General features: G+C 42.3%; 2 protein-coding genes across 4 annotated transcripts in view; one reads left to right on the top strand and one right to left on the bottom strand.

Moving 5' to 3' along the window:
* ddx54 (DEAD (Asp-Glu-Ala-Asp) box polypeptide 54) overlaps window positions 1–4306 on the top strand; it is a 44351-nt gene extending 40045 nt beyond the window's left edge. Inside the window, exon 20 of the mRNA XM_068055113.1 lies at window positions 2438–4306. Within this exon, the coding sequence (XP_067911214.1) occupies window positions 2438–2670 (233 nt within the window). The 3' untranslated portion in view covers window positions 2671–4306. The remainder of the gene's footprint in view (window positions 1–2437) is intronic.
* A 5554-nt stretch (window positions 4307–9860) lies between these two features.
* cfap73 (cilia and flagella associated protein 73) overlaps window positions 9861–25046 on the bottom strand; it is a 48284-nt gene continuing 33098 nt past the window's right edge. For all 3 annotated transcript variants that reach the window (XM_068055110.1, XM_068055111.1, XM_068055112.1), the window contains exons 6-7: window positions 14946–15101; window positions 9861–11460 (exon numbers count right to left, since the gene is read on the bottom strand). In XM_068055110.1, the coding sequence (XP_067911211.1) occupies window positions 11395–11460; window positions 14946–15101 (222 nt within the window). In that variant the 3' untranslated portion in view covers window positions 9861–11394. The remainder of the gene's footprint in view (window positions 11461–14945; window positions 15102–25046) is intronic.

Genomic DNA, 25046 nt, shown 5'->3' with positions numbered 1-25046 from the left:
AGAAGGTTACTCGACTAATTCTGGGGATGAAGGGCTTATCTTATAAAGAAAGGTAGAAGAGGTTTGGCCTATGCCCAGTGGAGGCTCAAAAAATGAAAGGTGATTTTATTGAAACATAAAGGATCCTGAGGGGACTTGATAGAGTGGATACTGGGAGGATGTTTCCTCTTGTGGGGGAGACTAGAACTAGGGGACACAGTTTAGGAATAAGAGGTCTCCCTTTTAAGACGGAGATGAGGAGAAATTATTTATCTGAGGGTAGTTATTCTGTGGAATTCTGTTCCCCCAGAAAGCAGTGAAGGCTTGGTCATTTGAATTTATTCAAGACTGAGTTAGATAGATTTTTGATAGACAAGGGAGTCGAGGGTTATGGGGGCAGAGAGGAAAGTGGAGTTGAGACCACAACCAGATCAGCCATGATATCAAGTGGTGGAGCAGGCTGCAAGGGCTGAATGGCCTACTCCTGCTCCTAAACCATCTGTCCCTAATACTTTACATAATATGCAATGCGTGTGTGGAATGGACTGCCCAGGAAAACAGTGAGGCAGATAGTGTGTTAAAATTTGAGGGACAATTAGATAGATATTTAATAGAGTAGATGATCTGAGAGACTTTTTGTACCAGCCAGATGGATTGCCTAATCTGTTATTTACTCTCTCAAATTCCTATAACTACGTAAATAACTAAGAAAAGGTTTGGGAAGGACTATTGAAAAACAAAGTTCTGTACATCTTAAGCACATCTTTAAAGAATTAAGTAAATAATATTTATGAAGTTTGCATTTTCAGCAATAACATGTCATATTTCTGCCATGTCATGCATGATATATTTTGGTTTGGTAAATATCATTTACCAAATGATCATTTAGTAGCTGATCTCCCTTAGTACTTCTCATGGATGGACTAGGGTGTAGTTGTGATGTTTATTATGTTGCATTTTGAGCTGGAGAAGGGCACATGGCAGGGAGATGTTTGGAGCAAAGCACAACAGAAAACAGGCAGTAGAGCAGAATAGGGTTAAAGAGAATACTGCAGCAAGTAGATTAGAGTGAAGTGGGATGTGCAGGGCAGGAGAGCTGGGGTGGTGGTGAGTCGCACACAATGCCAGATATGAGGGCTGTGGGATGCTGAATGACGGATGCTGTAGGAAAGAGAACGCAGCATTTTCATATATCACTGGACCTCCAGAAAACGGAAGACCAGCCTATTTAAAGTGGTGATATAACATCAAAATTCAGAACAGATGATATTTTTTTACCCTTGGATCTAATTTCCAATCAGAAGTTTATAAGTGGAACAAAAATTAGTTTTTAGGAATTCGAAAATTGGTGTGTCTGTAATGCACCAATCTTTTTTGATGGAAATCTAATTTGTGTGGTTTGCATGCATTTTCATGCGATAAGCTATCATATAAGAGGCTTACAGAAAAATAATTAAAACTGTGACCTTGTGAATCAAGGGATGGTTGCAGGGCAAAAGGAAATTAGTTGGACTGGAAAGATTTGTTCCACTTGGATGTGTTGGGAAGTTCTTGCATACGTGCAAGAATCTGGATTTGGATCCTATTGGACCTGTTCTTTCCATATACAGAAATAAATTTGATGTAGGATTTGAGGGAGCAATACTGAGATTTGCTGAGGACACCAAATTGTAAGTATGGCAAATTATGATGACTGTTGTGAAAGGCTGCAGACCTTCATATCCTAGCAGGGATGAGGAGTTACTGTTATGGAGAGACAGGGCTGCATTTTAAGAGTTCGCCACTGAAGTAGGCGGCGGATGTAAAAAAAAAAATGCAGCCCATGCACACGTGCGTCACGTCACGAAGCCGCTGCGATTTCAATTGCGGCAGCTCATTTGCATGGCCACGGCACCCACCCCTCTGCGATGACATGAAGGGGACAGGCGAGCTGTTGCCGGCATTTTTAAAGGGCTTACAGCCCTCAATGGAGATTTAAACATTAAAGGGCCAAGTCAGTTCAATTATGAAAAAATGGAATTAAATTACCATTAAATTCATTCCCCCTCCACCCCCCCCCCCCAATGGCATTTTAAAACATTCCTGCCCTTTCCCCACCCCCCCCCCCCCAGAATTCCTATAATAAAAATTTTGACTCCCCGCTGCCCCCCCACCAAAAGTTGGTCACCTTTTGTCCTTTACCCATTTCCATCACCCCCCCCCCCCCCAACCCCAACCAATCCACAGCGTTTTAACCCCACTTCGCCCCTCCCATACAGAGAAAAAAAGTCTCCCCCCTTTCCCACAGGTGTCATGCCACATTTCTCCAAAGGAATGCTATATTGAAGAGTATGGGTAGAGTAGGTGGCTCCTAGAAAAAAATACCAGCGCAAACATGATGAGTCAAATTGCCAGTTTCTATAATGTAATGTTCTGATTGTACTATGATAAAGAATAATCAACATGTATAACATTACAGGTGGAAGAGGAAACTCTAGTTCCTTCCCAAGAAAACAAGGGCAACAGCATGGAGTGTGCTCAGAGCTGAAGACCAAAGCTGAAATTCTGAAAAATAGAAAGAAAAAAGAAAAAAATCAGTTCCTGCAACGGGGAGGAATGAAGAAACTCAAGCTTAAGAATCATCAACGTGTAAGAGAAATGAAGAGCATGGCGTTTGGTAGAGGCAAAGGGAAAATGCGGAAAAAAATGTAATCCACAATACTAAAAAAATCACCTACAGAACCGGACTATGTGATTTTATTGCCATTTACAATAATGATGTGCTGCTGGCTGATGCTTACTTGCGTTAGTAACAAGGAAGGCAATCAAATAAAAATTTATTCGGGGGAAAAGGAATGTAACGATGCCTTAAAGCTGGTTGAACATACTGCCTGGGATTTTACTGAGCTCCTGACGCGGGCTCCATGGCGGGGCGCTGGAAGATAGTTCTGGCAGTAGTCTGCCGTGGAGCCTGAAGTTGGAGGACTGGGCCCGATCTTTCTGGCGGCTGCATGGCTGCTTGGCCCCCACCCCGGCCGTTGAGTGACGGGGCCCAGATTAAAATATTCAAATTAAGCACATGAATAGATTTAAATAAAATGCACTCCAATCTTAGCGTCAGGCCACAATCTTCTGAACGGCAGCCAGCACTCACGCGCCTTCACTTTCCCATCTGGGGAAAGCAGGCACCGCAGTGGTGGGGAAGGTGGGAGCTTTTGATTTTTAGTTCTGGGTTGGGGGGAGAGACAGGGTCAGATTTACAGTACTTGTGTAGGGGATGGTGGGAAGGGGTGAATTTAATTGTTATTGGGAGGGATGGGAAAGGGGCTATAGATTTTTGATTGGTACAGTGTGGGGTAAAAATTTTTATAATGTACATTAGCCAGCAAGGCTGGCTGTTCTTTAAAAATGGCGCCAGCGTCTGCACACAGGCAGCTAACGCCATTGCCGGTGTCAGAGCCCGCCCCCTCCACCTGATTGGCGAGGGGGGTGGGGGGGGTGGGCGACCCAACCGGCACATTATCGTGGGCCTCCACAAGGAAGATCACAGTGGCATGGTGCCGCGTCACCGTTTTTTTTTGCCCGCCGCGCAGGTGCATAAAATCCAGCCCATTGACTTTCATAGGATTGTATAAGCTGCAACATAAAGACTGTGTTTATAATGAAACTTGTTTTGTAGAAAACTACCCTGAAGGCCACTGCCATCATTGAAATATTCCAGATTAACATTGTGGTCTGAAGACTGACTATGCACATTTATTAATAAAAAGGGGTACCTAGCTCGGCACAATAGTTTTATTTGGTATTTTGAGTATTTCTAAAATATGTACTTTCTGTCTGTACCGTATCAGCCCACTGTAAAAGATGGATTTTTTTTATTTTAAGCCATTTTGTCACTGTGTTAAACTAAAATGCTATGGTTCAGATAATGAGCATTCAGGATGCTATCATAAACTACACCCTGAAAAATAAATTGCTGCTGTGTATTGTGTAAATATTTTACTGAAATTCTGTAACCGAGCAAAATAGTGATGAAATTGAAGTATCCTGGCACAGTGAAGAAACAGAATTGAAAATTTCTGTGGGTGGCATCTTTTGTTATTATGAACTGTATCCAAATATATAATCAACAGAGAAATTATACATGTGGCTTTCCAGGTAACTGATGTGGTACAAGTAACTTAGTTACCATCCAAAAAGTTTAATGGCGTTCAATCTGATCACTTGCATGTGCATGGCTTTTTTCCTTGTATGATTTATGTTAATTTTCTTTAGATGATTTAAATAGTGAAATGGGCCAATTTGGCTTTCATCTTGTGCCTTCAATGTTATCTCCTCTTGAACTAAATTTTCTCTGATTGTTGCCTTTTTTTAGCGTGGTGTCACTGTTTGGGGGTGGAAGAGGGTCTATTCAATTCAAAGTTACAGTTATTGCAATATCAAGATTTTCTTTTGAATTAGTTAGAAATTAGTTTTAAATCTCTTCTGAATAGTTACCAAGCATGAGCAAACTTCTGGAAGTACTGGTATGATACAGCTCCCTCCACTGTAATCCAACATTCTAACTACAACTTCAGTGGCACTTCAAAGGTGGATAAGTCCCCTGGAACTGATGGCCTGCATCCTAGGATCTTAAAAGAAGTGGCTGCAGAGATAGTGGATGCTATGGTTGTAATCTTCCAAAATTCCCTAGATTCTGGAAACATCCCAGTGGATTGGAAAACCGCAAATGTAACGCCTCTAATGAAGAAAAAGGGAGGGGGGGAGGCAACAGCAAGCAGGAAACTATAGGCCAGTTAGTCCAACATCTGTCAGTGTGAAAATGCTAGAATCCATTATTAAAGAAGTAGTAGCAGGACATTTAGAAAATCATAATGCAATCAGGCAGAGTCAGCATGGTTTTATGAAAGGGAAATCATGTTGACAAATTTATTAGAGTTCTTTGAGGATGTAACCACCAGGGTGGATAAAAGGGAATCAGTAGATGTAGTGTATTTGGATTGCCAAAAGGCATTTGATAAGGTGCCACTTAAAAGGTGCTCATAGTGTTGGGGTTAATATATTAGCTGGCCCATCCTTTATCCATGCTAACAGGAAACTGTCAGGATAAATGGGGCATTTTCAGATTAGCAAACTGTAATTATTGGAGTGCTGGGGCCTCAACTATTTATGATCTATATTTATGACTTGAATTGAGGGACTGAGTATTGTAGCCAAATTTGCAGACGATACAAAGATAGGTAGGAAAGCAAGTTGTGAGGAGGACACAAAGTGTCTGCAAAGCAATGTAGATGGATTAAGTGAGTGGGCAAAAATTTGGCACATGGGGTATAATGTGGAAAAATGCAAGGTTGTCCACTTAGGCAGGAAGAATGTTTAAAAAAGCAGAATATTATTTACATGGGGAGAGACTGCAGCAGTACTGGGGGATCTGGGAATCACAAAAGATTAGCATGTAGGTACAGCAAGTAAGTAGGAAGGCAAATGGAATGTTGGCATTTATTGCAAGAGGGATAGAGTATAAAAGTAAGGATGTCTTGCTACAACCCTAACTGTACAGGGCATTGGTTGTACTGCACCTAGACTCCTGTGTACAGTTTTGGTCTCCTTAAGGAGGCATATGCTTGCATTGGAAGCAGTTCAGAGAAGGTTTATTTAGCTGCTTCCATGGATGAAAGGGTTGTCTTATGAGGAAAGGTTGGGCCTATACCTACTAGAGTTCAGAAGAATGAGAGATGATATTGAAACATAAGATTCTGAGGGAGCTTGACAGGGTAGATACTGAAAGGATGTTTTCCCTTGTGGGAGAATCTAGAACTAGGGGGCACAGTTTCAAAATAAGGGATCTCCCTTTTAAGATGGAGATGAGGAGGAATTTCTTCTCTCAGAGGGTCGTTAATCTTTGGAATTCTCTCCCCCAGAAAGCAGTGGAGGTTGGGTCATTGAATATATTCAAGGCTTAGATTTTTGATGTACAAGGGAGTCAAGGGCAATGGGAGGCAGGCAAGAAAGTGGAGTTAAGGTCACAATCAGATCAGCCATGATCTAACAGAATGGCGGAGAAGGCTCAAGGAGCCAAATGGCCTACTGCTCCTATTTCTTAAGTTCTTGTGTTACCCCGACTGCACAATTTGTAGATGTTGAGTTTTACAGTTACATAAACTGGATATATGTGCTGCTGTAGTGTTAGTTTATCATAATTTGATGTTAGCTAGATACTTTGTAATCTAACTTGGGTCATAGTATACTATTCTCTCTCCACTTCAAGTAATCAGCTAAAAAAATAACTTTTTTTGGAGCACACAGAGGACAACTTGAGACAAATTGTATCAGTTCTTTCATGAACATGCAGCTCCTGTTCGTACTTTAAAATACTTTTCCCTTCATGATTTTTAGAAATAGGTTAACAATTTTAGAGTTTTTATAATGAAAGCAAAATACTGCAGATGCTGGAAATCTGAAATAAAACCAAAAAGTGCTGGAAATACTCCGCAGGTCTGGCAGCATCGGTGGAGAGAGAAGCAAAGTTAACGTTTCAGGTCAGTGGCTTTCTTTGAGTTCTGATGAAAGGTTCACTGACCTGAAACGTTAACTTTGCTTCTTTCTCCACAGATGCTGCTAACCTGCTGAGTATTTCCAGCACTTTTTGATTTTATATTAGAGTTTTTATAAGTCAAGATAAACAATGAATGTTGCTAATGGGGCTAAGAATAGATGAAGTTGTGTGGTGGTTATGTTCCAGGCCTCTTAATCAAGGCCTTGATTAATAATGCAAATCTCATCATGTCAGTTTGAGAAATGGAATTCAGTTTTTCTTTAATCAGTTGAAGTAGCCATGAAGATATCATTAAACACCCAACTGGTTCACTAATGTTCTTTTTAAGGAAGGAAACCTGGCATCCTTGCAAGGTCTGGCCGAGAGAAGTGGGACTAAAGTCAAATAATGTGGTTAACTTTTATAAAAGCAAAATACTGCGGATGCTGGAAATCTGAAACAAAAACAAGAAATGCTGGATTCACTCAGCAGGTCTGGCAGCATCTGTGGAAAGAGAAGCAGAGTTAACGTTTCGGGTCAGTGACCCTTCTTCGGAACTGACAAATATTAGAAAAGTCACAGATTATAAACAAGTGAGGTGGGGGTTGGGCAAGAGATAACAAAGGAGAAGGTGCAGATTGGACCAGGCCACATAGCTGACCAAAAGGTCATGGAGCAAAGGCAAACAATATGTTAATGGTGTGTTGAAAGACAAAGCATTAGTACAGATTAGGTGTGAATATACTGAATATTGAACATCAGCAAGTACAAACCTGAAGAAAAACAACCTGAAAAAAACAGTGGGTGAGCAAACTGAACAAACTAAGATGAACTGAAATAAATACAAAAAAAGATTGTAAAAAATGTAAAAAGGAATGCCAAAAAAAAGGGAAGAAAAAATAACTAAAAATGAAAGTAAAGTGGGGGGCTGTCATGCTCTGAAATTATTGAACTCAATGTTCAGACCGGCAGGCTGTAATGTGCCTAATCGGTAGATGAGATGCTGTTCCTCGAGCTTGCGTTGATGTTCACTGGAACACTGCAGCAATCCCAGGACAGAGATGTGAGCATGAGAGCAGGGGGGAGTGTTGAAATGGCAAGCAACCGGAAGCTCAGGGTCCTGCTTGCGGACTGAGCGGAGATGTTCCGCAAAGCGGTCACCCAGTCTGCGCTTGGTCTCCCCAATGTAGAGGAGACCACACTGTGAGCAGCGAATACAGTATACTACATTGAAAGAAGTACAAGTAAATCGCTGCTTCACCTGAAAGGAGTGTTTGGGGCCTGGGATAGTGAGGAGAGAGGAGGTAAAGGGGCAGGTATTACACCTCCTGCGATTGCAAGGGAAGGTGCCCTGGGACGGGGACGAGGTGGTGGGGGTAATGGAGGAGTGGACCAGGGTGTCGCGGAGGGAACGATCCCTTCGGAATGCTGACAGGGGAAGGGAGGGGAAGATGCGACTGGTAGTGGCATCACGCTGGAGGTGGCGAAAATGGCGGAGGATGATCCTTTGGATATGGAGGCTGGTGGGATGAAAAGTGAGGACAAGGGGAACCCTGTCACGGTTCTGGGAGGGAGGGGAAGGGGTGAGGGTAGAGGTGCGGGGAATGGGTCGGACACGGTTGAGGGCCCTGTCAACCACAGTGGGGGGAAATCCTCGGTTGAGGAAAAAGGAGGTCATATCAGAAGCACCGTCATGGAAGGTAGCATCATCAGAGCAGATGCGTCGGAGACGGAGAAACTGGGAGAATGGAATGGAGTCCTTACAGGAGGTAGGGTGTGAAGAAGTGTAGTCGAGGTAGCTGTGGGAGTCAGTGGGCTTATAATGGATATTGGTAGACAACCTATCCCCAGAGATGGAGACAGAGAAGTCGAGGAAGGGAAGGGAAGTGTCAGAGATGGACCATGTAAAGGTGAGAGAAGGGTGGAAATTGGAAGCAAAGTTGATAAAGTTTTCTAGTTCAGGGCGGGAGCAGGAAACGGCACCGATACAGTCATCAATGTACCGGAAAAAGAGTTGGGGGAGGGGGCCTGAGTAGGACTGGAACAAAGAATGCTCGACATATCCCACAAAAAGACAGGCATAACTAGGACCCATGCGGGTACCCATAGCGACACCTTTTACTTGAAGGAAATGCATGGAGTTGAAGGAGAAGTTGTTCAATGTGAGAACAAGTTCAGCCAGGCGGAGGAGGGTGTTGGTGGATGGGGACTGGTTGGGCCTCTGTTCCAGGAAGAAGCGGAGAGCCCTCAAACCATCCTGGTGGGGGATGGAGGTGTAGAGCGATTGGACGTCCATAGTGAAGAGGAGGCGGTTGGGACCAGGAAACTGGAAATTGTCAAAATGACGTAGGGCGTCAGAAGAGTCACGGATGTAGGTGGGAAGAGACTGGACCAGCGGAGAAAAGAGAGAGTCTAGATAGGAAGAAATAAGTTCAGTTGGGCAGGAGCAGGCTGACACAATGGGTCTGCCGGGACAGTCCTGTTTGTGGATTTTGGGAAGGAGGTAGAAGCGGGCTGTCCGGGGTTGCGGGACTATGAGGTTGGAAGCTGTAGAGGGAAGATCTCCAGAGGAGATGAGGTCAGTGACAGTCCTTTGGACGGTGGCTTGATGTTCGGTGGTGGGGTCATGGTCCAGAGGGAGGTAGGAAGAGGTGTCTGTGAGTTGGCGTTGAGCTTCTGCAAGGTAGAGGTCGGTACGCCATACAACAACAGCACCACCCTTGTCTGCAGGTTTGATGACCATGTCGGGGTTGGACCTGAGAGAACGGAGTGCCTCAAGTTCAGAGGGGGACAGGTTAGAGTGAGTGAGGGGGGCAGAGAAATTGAGACGACCAATGTCTCGCCGACAGTTTTCAATGAAGAGATCAAGAGCGGGTAAGAGGCCAGGGTGAGGGGTCCAGGTAGAACTTTTAACTGGCCTCAGTGATAGGCAATAAATGCCCAGTAACAACCACACTCTTAAGAACTTAAAAACCAGCTTAAAGAAACTCCTCAACTGTATCTGTAATATTTAGTACAAGTAAAATGAACACATGCACAGTAAGTACTAAAATCGTCACTGATGGTTTAGCTCACTCTTCCTGTTGAGTTTAATAACTGTCAATTGTAGCAGTCCATTTTCAATAAAGTAGTCTTTTTTTTAAATGATTTTTTGTGTAGATTGAAAGTGAGGGATGTGGAAAGAAAGACTTGCAATACCTAGTGCCTTACTATGTTTAAAATGTCACAAAGTGCTTCACAGACATGAATTGCTTTGCAGTGATGGTTATATATGCAAACTACTACAGAATAGAACACACATTAATGTAACACTGATATTTTCAAATATTTGCAGAAGGTAAAGTTACCTATATATGGAAATAACATTAAAAATTATGTATAACAGGATTCAGTTTATTTCCAAAGAATTAATCCAACATTAAACTTGGAATTAGATTACAGTATTGATATTGTTTTCTTTATTAAAAATATACAATTTTATTTTTGTGGCTTTTAAAGTTTATTTTTAGGCAGTTTGTATGATACTTTCAGCATGTCCAGCTATCATCATTGTGTGACATAAAGCATATTCATTCCTATACAGCATTCAGAAAGTAGTTACCTGGGACTTTAACAGGTGTACAAATTGTATTAGCTAGTAAACATCAAGCTACCTTTTAGATTCATGTAGAACAAATGACATTAAAATTTGTGTATAATATATTCGCCTGGATTTTGCCATCAGTGATGAAGTGACAGCACTCCCACATGGGTTTGCTTGGCGTGTTCTGAGCGGCGGCACCAGGCCTGCCCACCACTGGGCTAATTCCAACAGCATTGGGATGAGGCCCTTAATTTGGCACTAACTGCCCACTTAAGGGCCTCAATTGGTGGCAGGGTAGTAAGGCCACTCACAGGCCTTCCCACCCTGGACTTAATTTGGGTGATGGCAGGAGGCTGATTGGGGCGGGGGGAAACGGGGACTCGATTATATGCTCTCCCCACCTCCAAATCCGACGTGGAGGAGCGCATCAAAAGTCCCCCCAGTAACTCTGTTTCTCTCTTCGCAGATGCTGCCAGACCCGCTGAGTATTTCCAGCATTTTCTGTTTTTATATTAAGAATGTGTAACTAGCTTTGAGGAGAACCACAAGCAGGTCAGGTGAACTGTACTGTTTTGTCTTTCTGTACTGTACTTTCTGTACTGTGGTTGTCAGGTAGTTTGCTCCAATCACCATTTCCCTGTGCTGAACTGAGAGAAAATCAGAATTCACTATTTGGGAAAATGCAGCCTACATGAACCTCTGTCCAACCAATTAATGATTTAGTAGTTGGTGTTGTAGGCCACTTACATACAGTGAGCAGGTAAGACGAAACAATCAAAGTTGCTTTTAGCTGAGTTATACTAATGCAACAGTCCCTCCTATACAACACATGTATGAATCCAACTTATAAAACTAAGCCAATATTTTCCACTTTGAGGCTTCATACTCATGGTAAATGAAGACTCAAATGTCAGTACATAATACTGGCCATATTCTTGACTGGTTTCAAGGTGCCTGGGTCAGACCCCTAATTTCCAGATCTAACAAGTTTTGCCTTGTTTTCTGATGAGTACCTAGCACATCTATATACATGATTATGGTATTCCTTCTATTCTGCAAACTTTGCAGAATCAATTGAGCTCAGGAAGTCCCTTAAGGTATTTCTGCATGGTTGATACAGGTAGATGTGAACTTCAGAGTATATTCAACATAATATTTTGACTTGTACCTCTATGCCATATAAATACACATGGATACATTTATTATCGTAATAGGACAAATGTAAAACTTATTCATTAATTTTGCATTATTTCGATACTAAGCAATGACCATAAAAGGTAACTTGCATCATTATAATATTGGTACAATTGAAGGTCAGCTAACTAAACTCATTTTTCTTGAGGTCAAATATAATATCCCTCAATTCCAGGATGTATTGTTGAACCTGCAAGAGAATTGCAAAAATAATCAGTGTCTTTCATTCATTTTAAAATGGTTTTAACGGACAACTCAAAATTAGAAAAATGACAGAACTGGTCAAGTCCACATATAATTACATTTCTAAATATCATCTATTCATCTGAAATGTCTACACATTAGGTCTAGTGACTATTAATCTGTTATTGCCTTTCCCTCTGCTCATACCCACATCCAATACATTTCTGACAAACACATATTCTAGCACAGCACATTAGATGCTGATGGATGAGAATCCTGGCTGCTAATTGTGTAAATATACAGCTGTTATTCAGAACTGTAGATCTAAATATGAATTTTGGAAAAAAAAAATTAACTTGGCCTTATCACTCCTTATGTTCTGGGGGTGTAGTTTCTTCTGATTGGTTAAAAAATACTGCAACATCATTGTTTCAAATTGACCCATCAGTAAGCAGCTCTTGTGTCTAGGAAATTTAAAAAGGTCGGAACAGGATACTGAAAATTGGGCAGCCAGTGCAATCGAAACAGCAGCAGAGAGCAAAGAAATGATGGAGCATCCAGGAAGAGAAAAAGGATAAGTGAAGAATCTATTTAATTCTAAATAAGAGCTAGATTATTAGCGCATGGCTGACATGGATTTTTAGCATAGGTGGCGTTTACTCAATGCTTGTAACATATGGATCCAGTCTAAAGCCTGGCTACCCGACCCAAATCCAACTAGATCTGACTATGTGTCAGGTTCAGGTCGGGTCTATATTCCAAGTCCAGCATTTGGGCTCGGGTCGGGCTGGACAGTGCTGCCTCCGGGAACTCATGGGATTAGGCTCACCCATGATTCCCCACAACTCCATCTGCAGGGATAGCCTGATGCCGGAACGGATGAACAATATCCGTGTCGGGTTGGGTCAGGCACGAAAAAAATTAAAGGACTCTGGTTCGGGTTGGCTGTGGTCGAGTCGGGCCTGGGTCGGGTTTCAGTTTTGTACCCGAGCCGGCCTGTAATCCAGTCCCACTGTTCCAAAAAGTTGGACATCCCTGCCCTGATTTTAACCAGTTTGTCAGCTCCTGGCGATCTCTAATTAAAAGCCTCTGTCACATCTATTCCTGAATCATACAGTACATACATTCACTATGCTGATCCCTTCAACCCCTGGTCTGTGCTGAATCAGCTGTTTTCATCCAAGCGGAAGTGACCTTCAATTAGCATTAGTGCCCCGGGCTATGAATGGAGGGGAAAAAATAAGTCAGAGTTCCCATTTTTGGTCACTATGCAATGACCCATGTCAGTAAACTTGTGAGGGCTGGCTATTGATTCCAATATTGAGATAAATGGATACACATGCAGTGTTCCTTATTCTTTGTTATGCTAAATAGTGTCGCCTTTTCAAGAAAGAGCATTTACTTTCATTCTGGAACAAACATTCGGTGGGTGATTTGAGTTTTACAATTTATAATCTCCAAAATATAGCCTCATTTTTTAATCCATAAAATTAGTTACAGCTATATGGGTTTAATTTCCACAAGGGTTCTCCCTTGTAACTTTGATAGAATTTGCAAGGGAATCCTGGACAAATGGAATAAACAGAGTTTCTCCAGGATTCCTGTGGATTTTGCACTAACGTTATGGCAGACGACTGGAGAACCCCTGCAAACAATTTAAGTAATTAAGACCCCAATTAGGGACCATTTAGCAGGTTCCCTGCAGCAGTCGAGGGGACCATTGGAACCAGAGGTTCCATCTACCAAAGAGGGGGCCGCATGCAGGAAAGGCCATCCCCGCGGCCCCAACAAGCCATCGGAGAGGTTTCCTCTCCAATCTGAGGGGCCTACAGCCTTTCCTCTATTGTATTTTGAGGAGCCCTCAAGGTCTCTTACCTGCCTCAGCAGCGCCCATCTCCCTCTAATTAGGCCTGCAGCATCGGGAGCCCGCCTACTGTCCTTAATAGGATGGTGAGCGCAGAGTCAATTAAGAGGCTGCACCCAGGAAAATAGTTCCCCTAGTCTGGCTCCCAGTGAGGTTCAGGACCCCCATTTTGTTCCAATGTCCAGGTCCCAAAGCCGATGGGAAAATCCTGCCCAAAGTGTCTCTGGCACTCATTTATCCTATCTCCTCCCCTTTTTAGTTTTAGAGATACAGCACTGAAACAGGGCGTTCGGCCCACCGAGTCTGTGCGTACCATCAACCACCCATTTATACTAATCCTACCCTAATTCCATATTCCTACCACATCCCCACCTGTCCCTATATTTCCCTACCACCTACCTATACTAGGGGCAGTTAATAATGGCCAATTAACCTATCACCCTGCAAGTCTTTGGCATGTGGGAGGAAACCGGAGCACCCGGAGGAAACCCACGCAGACACAGGGAGAACTTGCAAACTCCACACAGGCAGTACCCAGAATTGAACCCGGGTCGCTGGAGCTGTGAGGCTGCGGTGCTAACCACTGTGCCTCAGGAAAGGAAGGAATAAAATCCTGAGGGAAAGCTACCTAGGACTGCTCTCTGGAAGTTGGTTTCAGACCAATGTTAATGCAACCCTGAATGAAAGCACCAATTTGCAAATGGTTCATGGCACGAAATTACCCAGGGAACAGGAAAAGGAGAAAAGGATCAATGGAACAAGAGTAGGCCATTGAGCCTCTTGAGCCTACTCTGCCATTCAATTAGATCATGACTGATGCGTACTTTAACTCCATTAACCCGCCTCTACTCCATACCCCTTGATAACCTTATCTAACAAAAATTTGTCCATTTCAGTCGAGGATCCTTGGTCTCAGGAATCATGGCCTCAAAAATGAAATAAAAGTGTCTGAAGACGTTAAGGACGGCATGCTTTTTGACTTTGGCTTGGACAGCTGCCCAAATGACCCAGGCAAGATGAAGAGTTTGTTTTGTGGGAAATCACCAGTGCACTTCTGTTTTATGGTTCAGCCTGCTTGTCCGCCAATCCACGTACATACTGCAAACTTATGTTACCAGTATAGCTTATCCGTAGGATAAAAAAACAGAATATCTGCCAATTCCTTCAATGGATCAGGTTGTAAAGTAATCCAGATATAAAAGTCCTCTGTTTGATTCTCTGTCCTGAATGGATTTCAGATAGATTGGCAGTAGGAGTTTCAGAATTGGTTTCTGTGAGAGAGAGGAAATCATCCAAGCGTTTCCATTCTTGACCACTATCCAGTGGCAACAGTTGCTAAGTGATTATTTGGTGATGATATTATTGGGTTTAGCTGTGATTCTCCTCAAGGTAAATATAGGCTGCTAATGCTCACCAGACTCCTACATGACGAATGCTGATTTAAGCAAGGTACCAGAGGATTGTCACCAATGGTGGAACTGCACCCAAGCATAGGTCAGCACTTCAGGAAATTAGAAAACTGGGAAAAAATATACTATAACTGTCCCATCACCTCTGTAAAAACATAGGAAAAAGTTTGAACATAGATTAGGAACAAATATGATTCATATATAACTAGCACAACTTACCGCCTGAAGCTGCATATCTGTGTCCTCTGATAAGGTGCCAAATTGCATGTCTGCTTTTCTTACATGCATGTAAAGGTTAAAAATTGCCATCTTTGTCATACCCAAGACAAGAGTCCTTTTGGCTGCTGTATTTTGAATATGTACCCATATGGATTCCTATAAAATTAGATAAAGATAGAATTACAATATTTCTGTTCAGATCACTGTGCAAGTTAATTTATGATATTCAATAAAAATAAGTTCTTGATCACTTGAAATTTTATTCTGGCAAAATACCTTCGAAATAATATTGCCCAGATTGTGTGGATGGCTGCCAATAAACATCACTTGCCATTCGTTACACTTAAACTTAGAATCATAGAAAGTTTAAGGCACAGAAAGAGGCCACTTGGCCCATTGTGTCTGTGCCATCCGAAAAGTGATCCACCTATTCTAATCCGACCTTCCAGCATTTGATCCTTAGCCCTGCAGATTACGGCACTTGAGGTGCATATCCAGACTCCTTTTGAATGAGTCGAGGGTTTCTGCCTCAACTACCCTTTCAGGCAGTGAGTTCCAGACCCTCAGCACCCTCTGGGTGAAAAAGTGTTTCCTCATCTCCCCTCTAATTTTTCTACCAATCACTTTAAATCTATGCCCCCTAGTCACTGACCTCTCTGCTAAAGTGAATAGACCCATCACCTCCACTCGATCCAGGCCCCTCAAAATTTTTTACATTTCAATCAGATCTTCTCTCAGCCTTCTCTGTTCCAAGGAGAACAACTCCAGCCTATCCAATCTTTCCTCATAGCTGCATTTTTCCAGTCCTGGCAACATCCTCATAACATTCTCTGTACCCTCTCTAGTGAGGTGACTAGAACTGCACACAGTACTCAAGTTGTGGCCTAACCAATGAGTTATACAGTTCCAGCATAACCTCCCTGCTCTTATATTCTCTACCTTGGCTAATAAAGGAAAGGATTCCATATGCCTTCTTAACCACCTTATCGACCTGTCCTGCTACCTTCAGGGATCTGTGGACATTCACTTCAAGGTCCCTCACATCCTCTACACTTCTCAATATTTTCCCATTAATCATGTACTCCTTTGCCTTGTTTGACTTCCCTAAATGCATCACCTCACACTTCTCCAGGCTGAATTCCATTTGCCACTGTTCTGCCCATCTGACCAAACCATCAATATCTTCCTGCAGCCATCCTCCTTGCTATCTACCACACGGCCAATCTTTGTGTCGTCTGCAAACTTCTTGATCATGCCCCCTACATTTACGTCCAAATCGTTAATATACACCACAAAAAGCAGGGGACCCAGTACTGAGCCCTGCGGAATGCCACTGGAAACAGCCCTCCAGATGCTAAAACAGCAGTCAACAATTACCCTTTGTTACCTGTCACTGAGCCAATTTTGTATCCACCTTGCTGCATTTCCCTGGATCCCACCTAATTTTAATTTTTTAACCAGTCTGCCATGTGGGACCTTGTCAAAAGCCTTGCTAAAATCCATGTAGACCACATCAACTGCACTACCCTCATCTATCTTCCTTGTTACTTCTTCAACAAATTCAATCAAGTTGGTCATACAAGATTTTCCCTTAACAAATCCGTGCTGACTATCTTTGATTAACCTGTGGCTTTCTAGGTGACAGTTTATCCTGTCTCTCAGAATAGATTCAAATAATTTGCCCACTACTGAAGTTAGGCTGATTGGCCTGTAATTATTCTGTCAATCCCTCACTCCCTTTTTAAACAGAGATACAACGTTTACAGTTCTCCAATCTTCTAGCACCACACCTGTAGTGAGGACTAGAAAATGATGGTCAGACCTTCTGCTATTTCATCGCTTGCTTCTTTTAAAAGCCTAAGGTACATTTCATCTGGCCCTGGTGATTTATTAACTTTCAAGGATGCTAATCCCATTAATAATTCCTCTCTCCCTATGTTTATCAGATCCAATACTTCACACTCCTCCTCCTTAACTGCATTGTCCCCTTCCTTTGTGAAGACATACCCAAAGTACTCAGTAAGAAACATACAAACACCTTCAGCCCCTACACACAGGTTACCTTTTTGGTCTTTTATGGGCCCTACTCTCTCCTAAGTTATCCTCTTACTCTTAATGTATTGATAAAACATCTTTGGGTTCACTTGATTTTGCTTGCCAATATTCTTTCATGCCCTCTCTTTGCTTTCCTAATTTCCTTTTTGATTTCACCCCTCCACTTTCTATACTCCTCTCGGCTTTCTGTAGTATTGAGTTCTCGGAGTTGGACATATGCTTTCCTTTTCTGCCTTACCTTACCCTGTAAGCTCCTTGACATCCATGGGGCTCTAGATTTGGCCGTCTCACCCTTTTTCTTTGTGGGAACATGTTTACTTTAACCCCTTAAATCTCCCCTTTGAATGCCTCCTACTGCTCTGACACTAATTTACTTTCAAGTAGCTGTTTCCAGTCCACTTTCACTAAATCACTCCTCAGTTTAGTAAAATTGGCCTTGCCCACAAACTTTATGTGGGCTTTTACATGTAATTAGAGAGAGCCAAAATAGTGCGGCCCCTTCTACAGGAGAACCTGAACCTGGGTCTCCTTAACCAATCAGATTGAATAATTCTTACTGAGCCACGCAGAGTTTAAACCAATAAGTGTCAGTTAGAATATTGAATTCAATGTAAAATCATGTACAGGAAACAAAAAAAGAGTGGGAAAAAAAGATGGGATTAAGAGAGAGAAAAGTAAAACAGGAAGAAAAAGTAAAAAGAAATTATTTTTTTAAAATCTCCAACAATAATTAAAATCTGAGGGAATAAGACTCCACAACAGTAAAAGTAAAATTTCAGTACCAGAGAGATTGTTTGGCAGTAATTAAAGACTTAATATGCCGTTAAAATTTCATTTACACGTGAACGGACAAACCTTAACTTTTTCTGCCATGTTTAGTGGGTATCTAGTGGGCAAGTACAGCAACTTCATGCCGTTCCATATATGTGAATGCTGAGTCTCTTGGTGAGGGTACTAGCATAGCGAAGCTTCTGGAGGAGCAGGGCATCTCTGCAGCAACCTCCTGATTTCCACATTTAACTGCATGTGTGCTGTTCGATTTTCTCCTTAATAACAATGAGCACTGACAGAATCACCATTATTTCTACCACAAAATTCAGGCCATAGTGTGTAGTTTATAACAGCAATCTTTATCTTTATTCTATGGTTACATAGAAACGTAGCAACAAAAGTAAGCCATTCAGCCCCTTAAGCCTATTCAATTAGATCATGGCTGATATGCTTCAAGCTCCATTTACCTGCCTTTGCTCCATATTCCATGACAGCACTACCCAACAAAAACCTAGCGATCTCAGCCTTAGAAAATTGCAATTGACCCAGCATCCAAAACCTTTTGGGTGAAAGAGTTCCATGATCTCACTAGTCTTTGTATAAAAAGTGCTTCCTGATTTCATTCCTAAGTACCCTATTTTAAAAATGTATACTTGTGTGGATATTGTGTCCTACTGCAAAGGGGTTTGAGCAATAAAGTAGACTTTCCTTTCCCTATAAAAAGTTTTACTTCAGTTACATTATATAAACATTTGGATACTATAAGGTATTTAAGAAAAGCCCAGAAGGATTCACCCATTGATTTTCTCTTGCTTTCTTTGGAGAATTACAAATTTGTATTTTACACCCCCAATAATCTGCATCCTATAATTACTTCTATCCTGAATTAAGTCACTCTAGGTGTGAAATTCCTCATCTCATAAAATTTAGCAAAAACGTCAGCATGCTTAATATTTATTACCAGATGGAACTTCACTCCAACTCTTTTTAAAGCCCCGTGATATTTAATTCATCTTTTAGCCACCCTGAACCAAGTCAGCAATATTCTATAAAATAAACACACCATAAAGCAATGTGTTTATAATTTCTCTTTGTTTTGTAGCTGATGTGTAAATACCAATACAAAAACTTGATTACATAGCCTTTTGCAATACATCTGTATGAAACAATCGTTTGCAGGTATTTTACACAATACTGCACTTACCACCTGTTCTGTTTGATTGCTCTGTAATTGATTGCTTTGTGCTGTGTTTGTGAGACTGCTCACTATATTGTCAGTCAACCCTGAGGGGATGTGGTTCCAAAAGTGAAACTAGGACTGATCCGGACAGCAATCTGAATAAAAGCCTACACACACACAAATTCAGAGTCTAGTTTCTTCATGCTTGAAGGTACGAAACATAACATCTGGTGATAAAGATGGCAGGTAACTTAAATTTACTGACCGCAACACCTTTTCTGTCATCACCGGGAGATTCTCCCATTGTGGGGCAGATGGATTTCTGGGTTTGAAACTTACTTGCTTGTTACAGGTATGGATGGTATGAATGGAGCAGCAACCTGCAAGAAGGTGACACTCATGCACTGCCTCAGAGCAGAGGACCAGTGTATATTCAAGCAGCTAATGGACTGCACGTCTACATTCGATAAGGCAGTAAGTGCTCGCGAGAAATACTTTGGTCCAAAGAAAAATGTGATGATTGGATAACACACATTCTGCCAGAGATGCCAGGGAAATGGTGAGCCCATAAACAACATGTGGCAGCATTGTGTCAGTTGGCTTCTATGTGCAAATTTGCCACACTAACTAATGAACTAATTCATGACCAACTAATTGAAAAAACATCAATCCCATGTATTACGGAATGCCTACTCATGGAGGATGATGGTTTGACTTTGGAAAAGATCACAATCTTGGCTGTCCAAATCCAATCTGCCATGTTAGATTCAAAGACGTTACACAAAAATATACCCTCAGGCTCAGAGTCACAGACACAGCTTGCCCAATCAGCTCAAGTGCAAGAGTTACAGACAAAGAGACCTCAGCAGGCTCATCAACACTTGCTCTATCACAGTCAGGAACCCTCAAAAATGCACCCAAATTGTAGGAGTACAATGGTTTCAAAACACCATGTCCGGCACGAGGGAAAAAGTGCAACTCATAGTCAAAGATGAGTCATTTCACAAAGGTATGCAAGTTGTCGAAGAAGGCTTTGTCAGTTCCTCAGGTGCAGGAATCTATTCCTGAGAGCAAAAGATGGCACGTGTATACTATCGTGAACAGTAAAGCTCACGGTTCCAGGTACGGTGGTAACTTCAAGTGCACCAATGCTGTGGAGGACGAGTTTCTGGAGTGTGTTAGGGATGGTTTCCTTGAGTAATAAGTTGAGGAACCGACTAGAGAACAGGCTATTTTAGATCTAATATTATGAAATGAGAAAGGGCTAATTAGTAATCTTCTTGTAAGAGAACCTTTAGGGATGATTAACCATAATATGATAGAATTTTACATTATGTTTGAAAGTGAGGTAGTTCAATCTGAAGCCAGGGTGTTAAATTTGAACAAAGGAAGTTATGAAGATATGAGGGGCAAATTGGCTGAGGTGCATTGGGAAAATACATTAAAAGGTATGACAGTACCTAGGCAATGGATAGTTTTTAAAGAAATATTACATAGTTTACAGAAACTATACATTCCTTCAAGGCGCAAAAAAACCGAAAAGTAAAGACAGTCAACCACGGATAACAAAGGAAGTTAAGGATTGTATAAGATTAAAAGAAAAGGCCTATAATATTGCCAGAAATAATAGTAAATCTGAGGATTGGAAGCATTTTCGAATACAGCAAAGGAGGACGAAGAAACTGATAAAGAAAGGGAGAATAGAATATGAATGTCAGCTAGCAAAAAATATAAAAACGGACTGTAAAAGCTTCTATAGGTATGTTAAAAAGGAAACATTTGGCTAAGACAAATGTGGGTCCATTACAGGCAGAGTCAGGAGAATTTATAATGGGGAATAGAGAAATGGCAGAGAAGCTAAATGAATACTTTGTGTCTGCCTTCACTGAGGAAGATACAAGAACTCTCCCAGAATTAGAGATCCAAGGGATTAGGGGGAATGAGCAAGTGAAGGAAATTAGTATTAGTAAGAAGGTTGTATTGGAGAAATTAATGGGGATGAAGGTTGATAAGTCCCCAGGACCTGATATTCTACATCCCAGCGTGTTAAAAGAGGTAGCTATGGAGATAATGGATGCATTGGTGATCATCTTCCAAAATTCTATAGATTCTGGAGTGGTTCCTGCAGATTGGAAGGTTGCAACTGTCACCCCACTATTTAAGAAGGGAGGAACAGAGAAAACAGGGAATTACAGACCTGTTAGCCTTAAATTAGTTGTTGGGAAAATGCCACAATCTATTCTAAAGGATGTGATAAATGGATACTTGGATAATAATGATCTGATTGGGCATAGTCAACATGGATTTATGAATGGGAAATCATGTTTGATGAACCTGTTGGAGTTTTTTGAGGATGTTACTGACAGAATTGATAAAGGGGAGTCAATGGACATGGTATACTTGGTTTTTGAAAAACCTTTGATAAAGTGCCCCACAGGAGGTTGGTTAGCAAAATTAAAGCACATGGTATAAGAGGTAATATACTGGCATGGATTAAGGATTGGCTAACAGATAGAAAACAGAGAGTAGGAATAAACAGGTCATTCTCGTGTTGGCAGGCTGTGACGAGTGGGGTACCGCAGGGATCAGTGCTTGGGCCCAGCTGTTCACAATATATATCAATAATTTGGATGTGGGGACCAAATGTAGTATTTCCAAGTTCGCGGATTTCACAAAACTAGGTGGGAATGTGTGTTGTGAGGAAGATGCAAAGTGGCTTCAAGGGGATTTGGAAAGACTTAGTGAGTGGGCAAGAACATGGCAGATGGAATATAATGTGGAAAAATGTGAGGTTAGCCACTTTGGTAGGAGGAATTGATGTGCAGAGTATTTCTGAAATGGTAAGAGATTAGAAAGTGTAGATATACAAAGGGACCTGGTTGTCCTTGTCAATAAGTCACCAGACTTGTTCCTGGGATGGCGGGACTGTCCTATGAAGAGAGATTGTGGAAACTGGGCCTGATTTCTCTAGAGTTACGAAGAATGAGAGGTGATCTCATTGAAACCTACAAAATACTTAAAGGAATAGACAGGGTAGATGCAGGTAAGTTGTTTCCCCTGGTTGGGGAGTCTAGAACCAGGGGACATAATTTCAAAATGAGGGGGAAGCCACTTAGGACAGAGATGAGGAGAAATTTCTTTGCTCAGAGGGTTGTGAATCTTTGGAATTCTCTACCCCAGAGGGCTGTGGAAGCTCAGTCATTGAGTATGTTTAAAGCAGAGATTGATTAGATTTCTAAATACAAATGACATAAGGGGATTTGAGGATAGTGTGGAAAAAAGGCATTGAAGTGGATGATCAACCATGATCGTATTGAATGGCGAAGCAGGCTCAATGGGCTCAATAGCCTCCTTCTGCTCCTATGTTCAAGGATTGCACAGTCGCAATCATGGGCATTTCAGTGTCGCTCCTCATTGATGTGAGTGCAGAAGTATCCATATTGAGTGAAGATCTCTACCGTCGTTATTTTTCACAACTTTTTCTCACTCCTGCGACAGACACCCTTCAAGCTTAAGATGACTCAATTACCCCAGTCTTTGGAAAGATCATGGTTCCAGTGTGCTACAAAAATGTCAACCTGTACAAGTTGATGAGCAGAAGCCTTATGGGGGTAGACCTGTTCGATAAGCTTGACTTCAATCATGCAGACCCCACTGGAGCACACATTAATGTCATTGATGATACAGACTACGCACAACAGTATCCTTCCTTATTCACCAGATTTGGGGAGATTAAGGAGATTAAGGGGTACTGTCACGCTCCTTGCATTGACAAGTCAATTCCGTCTGTTTCACAAAATTTGAAACGGTTGCATTCGCAATCTGCGCCAAAGTGTCACAGGAGCTGTAACGACTGGAAGCAGATGGTATCGTTGAGTGCATCAATTCATCCCCATGGATATTGAACATAGTCATTGCACAATGCAAAAATGGAGAACTTATTCAATGCGTTGACCTGAAGTCAGTGAACAAAGCAATTATTCTGGACAAGACCCCGCTTCCTATAATCCCAAAACTATCAGCATAATTTCATAATCCACAGACTTCACGAAGTATGACATGCACCAGAGCTATCTTCAGATACCACTAGCGGAGCAAAGCTGACATCTTACAGCCTTCATTATACACACAGCAGTGTGTTTCAGAATTACACAGTGCCCTATGGACTAAATTCAGCACCTAGCGCATTCCAGAATATTGTCTCTTCAGTCTTGTCAGAGGTCAAAGAGATGCTCAACCTTCTCGACAATGTCATCACCCATGGAAAGGACAAAGCAGAATATGATCAGTGGTTATCCACAATGCTAGCTCGACTTGCACTACGCAATTTGACGCTCAGCAAGGACAAATGCACATTCACGGCATTAGAGATTGACTTTCTTGGATACAAAGTGACAGCAGCTGGAGTAAGGCCTACATAAGTCGAAGTCATTCATGGACTTCCGACCCCATCTAACGCGAAAGAGTTGGCGTCGTTCCTTGGCAATACCAACTTCTATCACCAATTTGTGCCCCAGTACGTGAGGATCGCAGAGCCTCTTTGAAAGCATTGCACAGAGATACACAATAGGAATGGACAATCACATAGCAAACAGTATTTGACACATTAAAGGCGAAGGTAGCATCTCCACCAGTCCTTACGTATTTTAACCCACATGCAGAAACATATGTCACAACAGACGGATCAGGAAATGCGATAGAAGCTGCACTCTCACACTACATTGCTGAAAGCAAATGACTGATCGCGTACACACCACGCCTGCTGTTGGAAGCTGAACGCAAATACTCCACTGGAGAGCGGGAAGTACTAACCTGCATCTATGCTTGTGCACTTGTATCTCTATGGTAGGAGGTTCACCCTCCGCACGGATCACCAAGTGCCAACTACATTGTTAGCCACTTCTGGATCTGGTCATCGACCTCTACGCAATTACTGATGGTCTGATTGTCTTCTTCAGTACAACTTTAGGGTCAAGTCCCTCACAGGTTCATGCAATCGAGTAGCTGACATGCTTAGCTACACTACTATCACGGACAGTGTTAGCGATAGTGAAGCAACTTGTACCATCGAAGCCGAGGTAGTCGCGGTGATTTTGCATGCGACTGCGAATCTTGTGATGTGAGAGAAGCTAAAGGCAGAGATGGGGGCAGAAAGTAAACCAGTACCTAAAAACTGACTAGCCTCGCGAAATAGAGGAAGAACTGGTCCCATACTGCTCCTATTTTCTACGTTTCTATAAATATAGTTCTTAGGACTAAAGTACCTTGCTCTACGGCAGCGAGGCCTGGACAACGTACGTCAGCCAAGAGCGACGTCTCAATTCATTCCATCTTCGCTGTCTCCGGAGAATCCTTGGCATCAGGTGGCAGGACCGTATCTCCAACACAGAAGTCCTCGAGGTGGCCAACATCCCCAGCTTATGCACACTACTGAGTCAGCAGCGCTTGAGATGGCTTGGCCATATGAACCGCATGGAAGATGGCAGGATCCCCAAGGACATATTGTACAGCGAGCTCGCCACTGGCATCAGACCTACCGGCCGTCCATGTCTCCGCTTTAAAGATGTCTGCAAACGCGACATGAAGTCCTGTGACATTGATCACAAGTCGTGGGAGTCAGTTGCCAGTGATCGCCAGAGCTGGCGGGCAGCCATAAAGGCGGGGCTAAAGTGTGACGAGTCGAAGAGACTTAGCAGTTGGCAGGAAAAAAGACAGAAGCATAAGGGGAGAGCCAAATGTGTAACAGCCCCGACAACCAATTTTTTCTGCAGCACCTGTGGAAGAGTCTGTCACTCTAGAATTGGCCTTTATAGCCACTCCAGGCGCTGCTCCACAAACCACTGACCACCTCCAGGCGCTTACCCATTGTCTCCCGAGACAAGGAGGCCAAAGAAGAAGAAGAGGGCTAAAGGAATCAAGGGATATGGGGAGAAAGTGGGAACAGGGTACTGAGTTTGGATGATCAGCCATGATCATATAGAATGGTGGTGCAGGCTTGAAGAGCCTGATAGCTTACTCCTGCTCCTATTTTCAATGTTTCCATGTTTCTAGTACTCAATGAGCTCTCGTTATTTGATGACAACTGTATCGCAAGT

The sequence above is a fragment of the Heterodontus francisci genome, chromosome 23 (assembly GCF_036365525.1).
Source record: "Heterodontus francisci isolate sHetFra1 chromosome 23, sHetFra1.hap1, whole genome shotgun sequence".
NCBI lineage: Eukaryota > Metazoa > Chordata > Chondrichthyes > Heterodontiformes > Heterodontidae > Heterodontus > Heterodontus francisci.
Note: the sequence above shows the minus strand (reverse complement) of the source record. Positions and strands in the feature narration are given on the sequence as shown.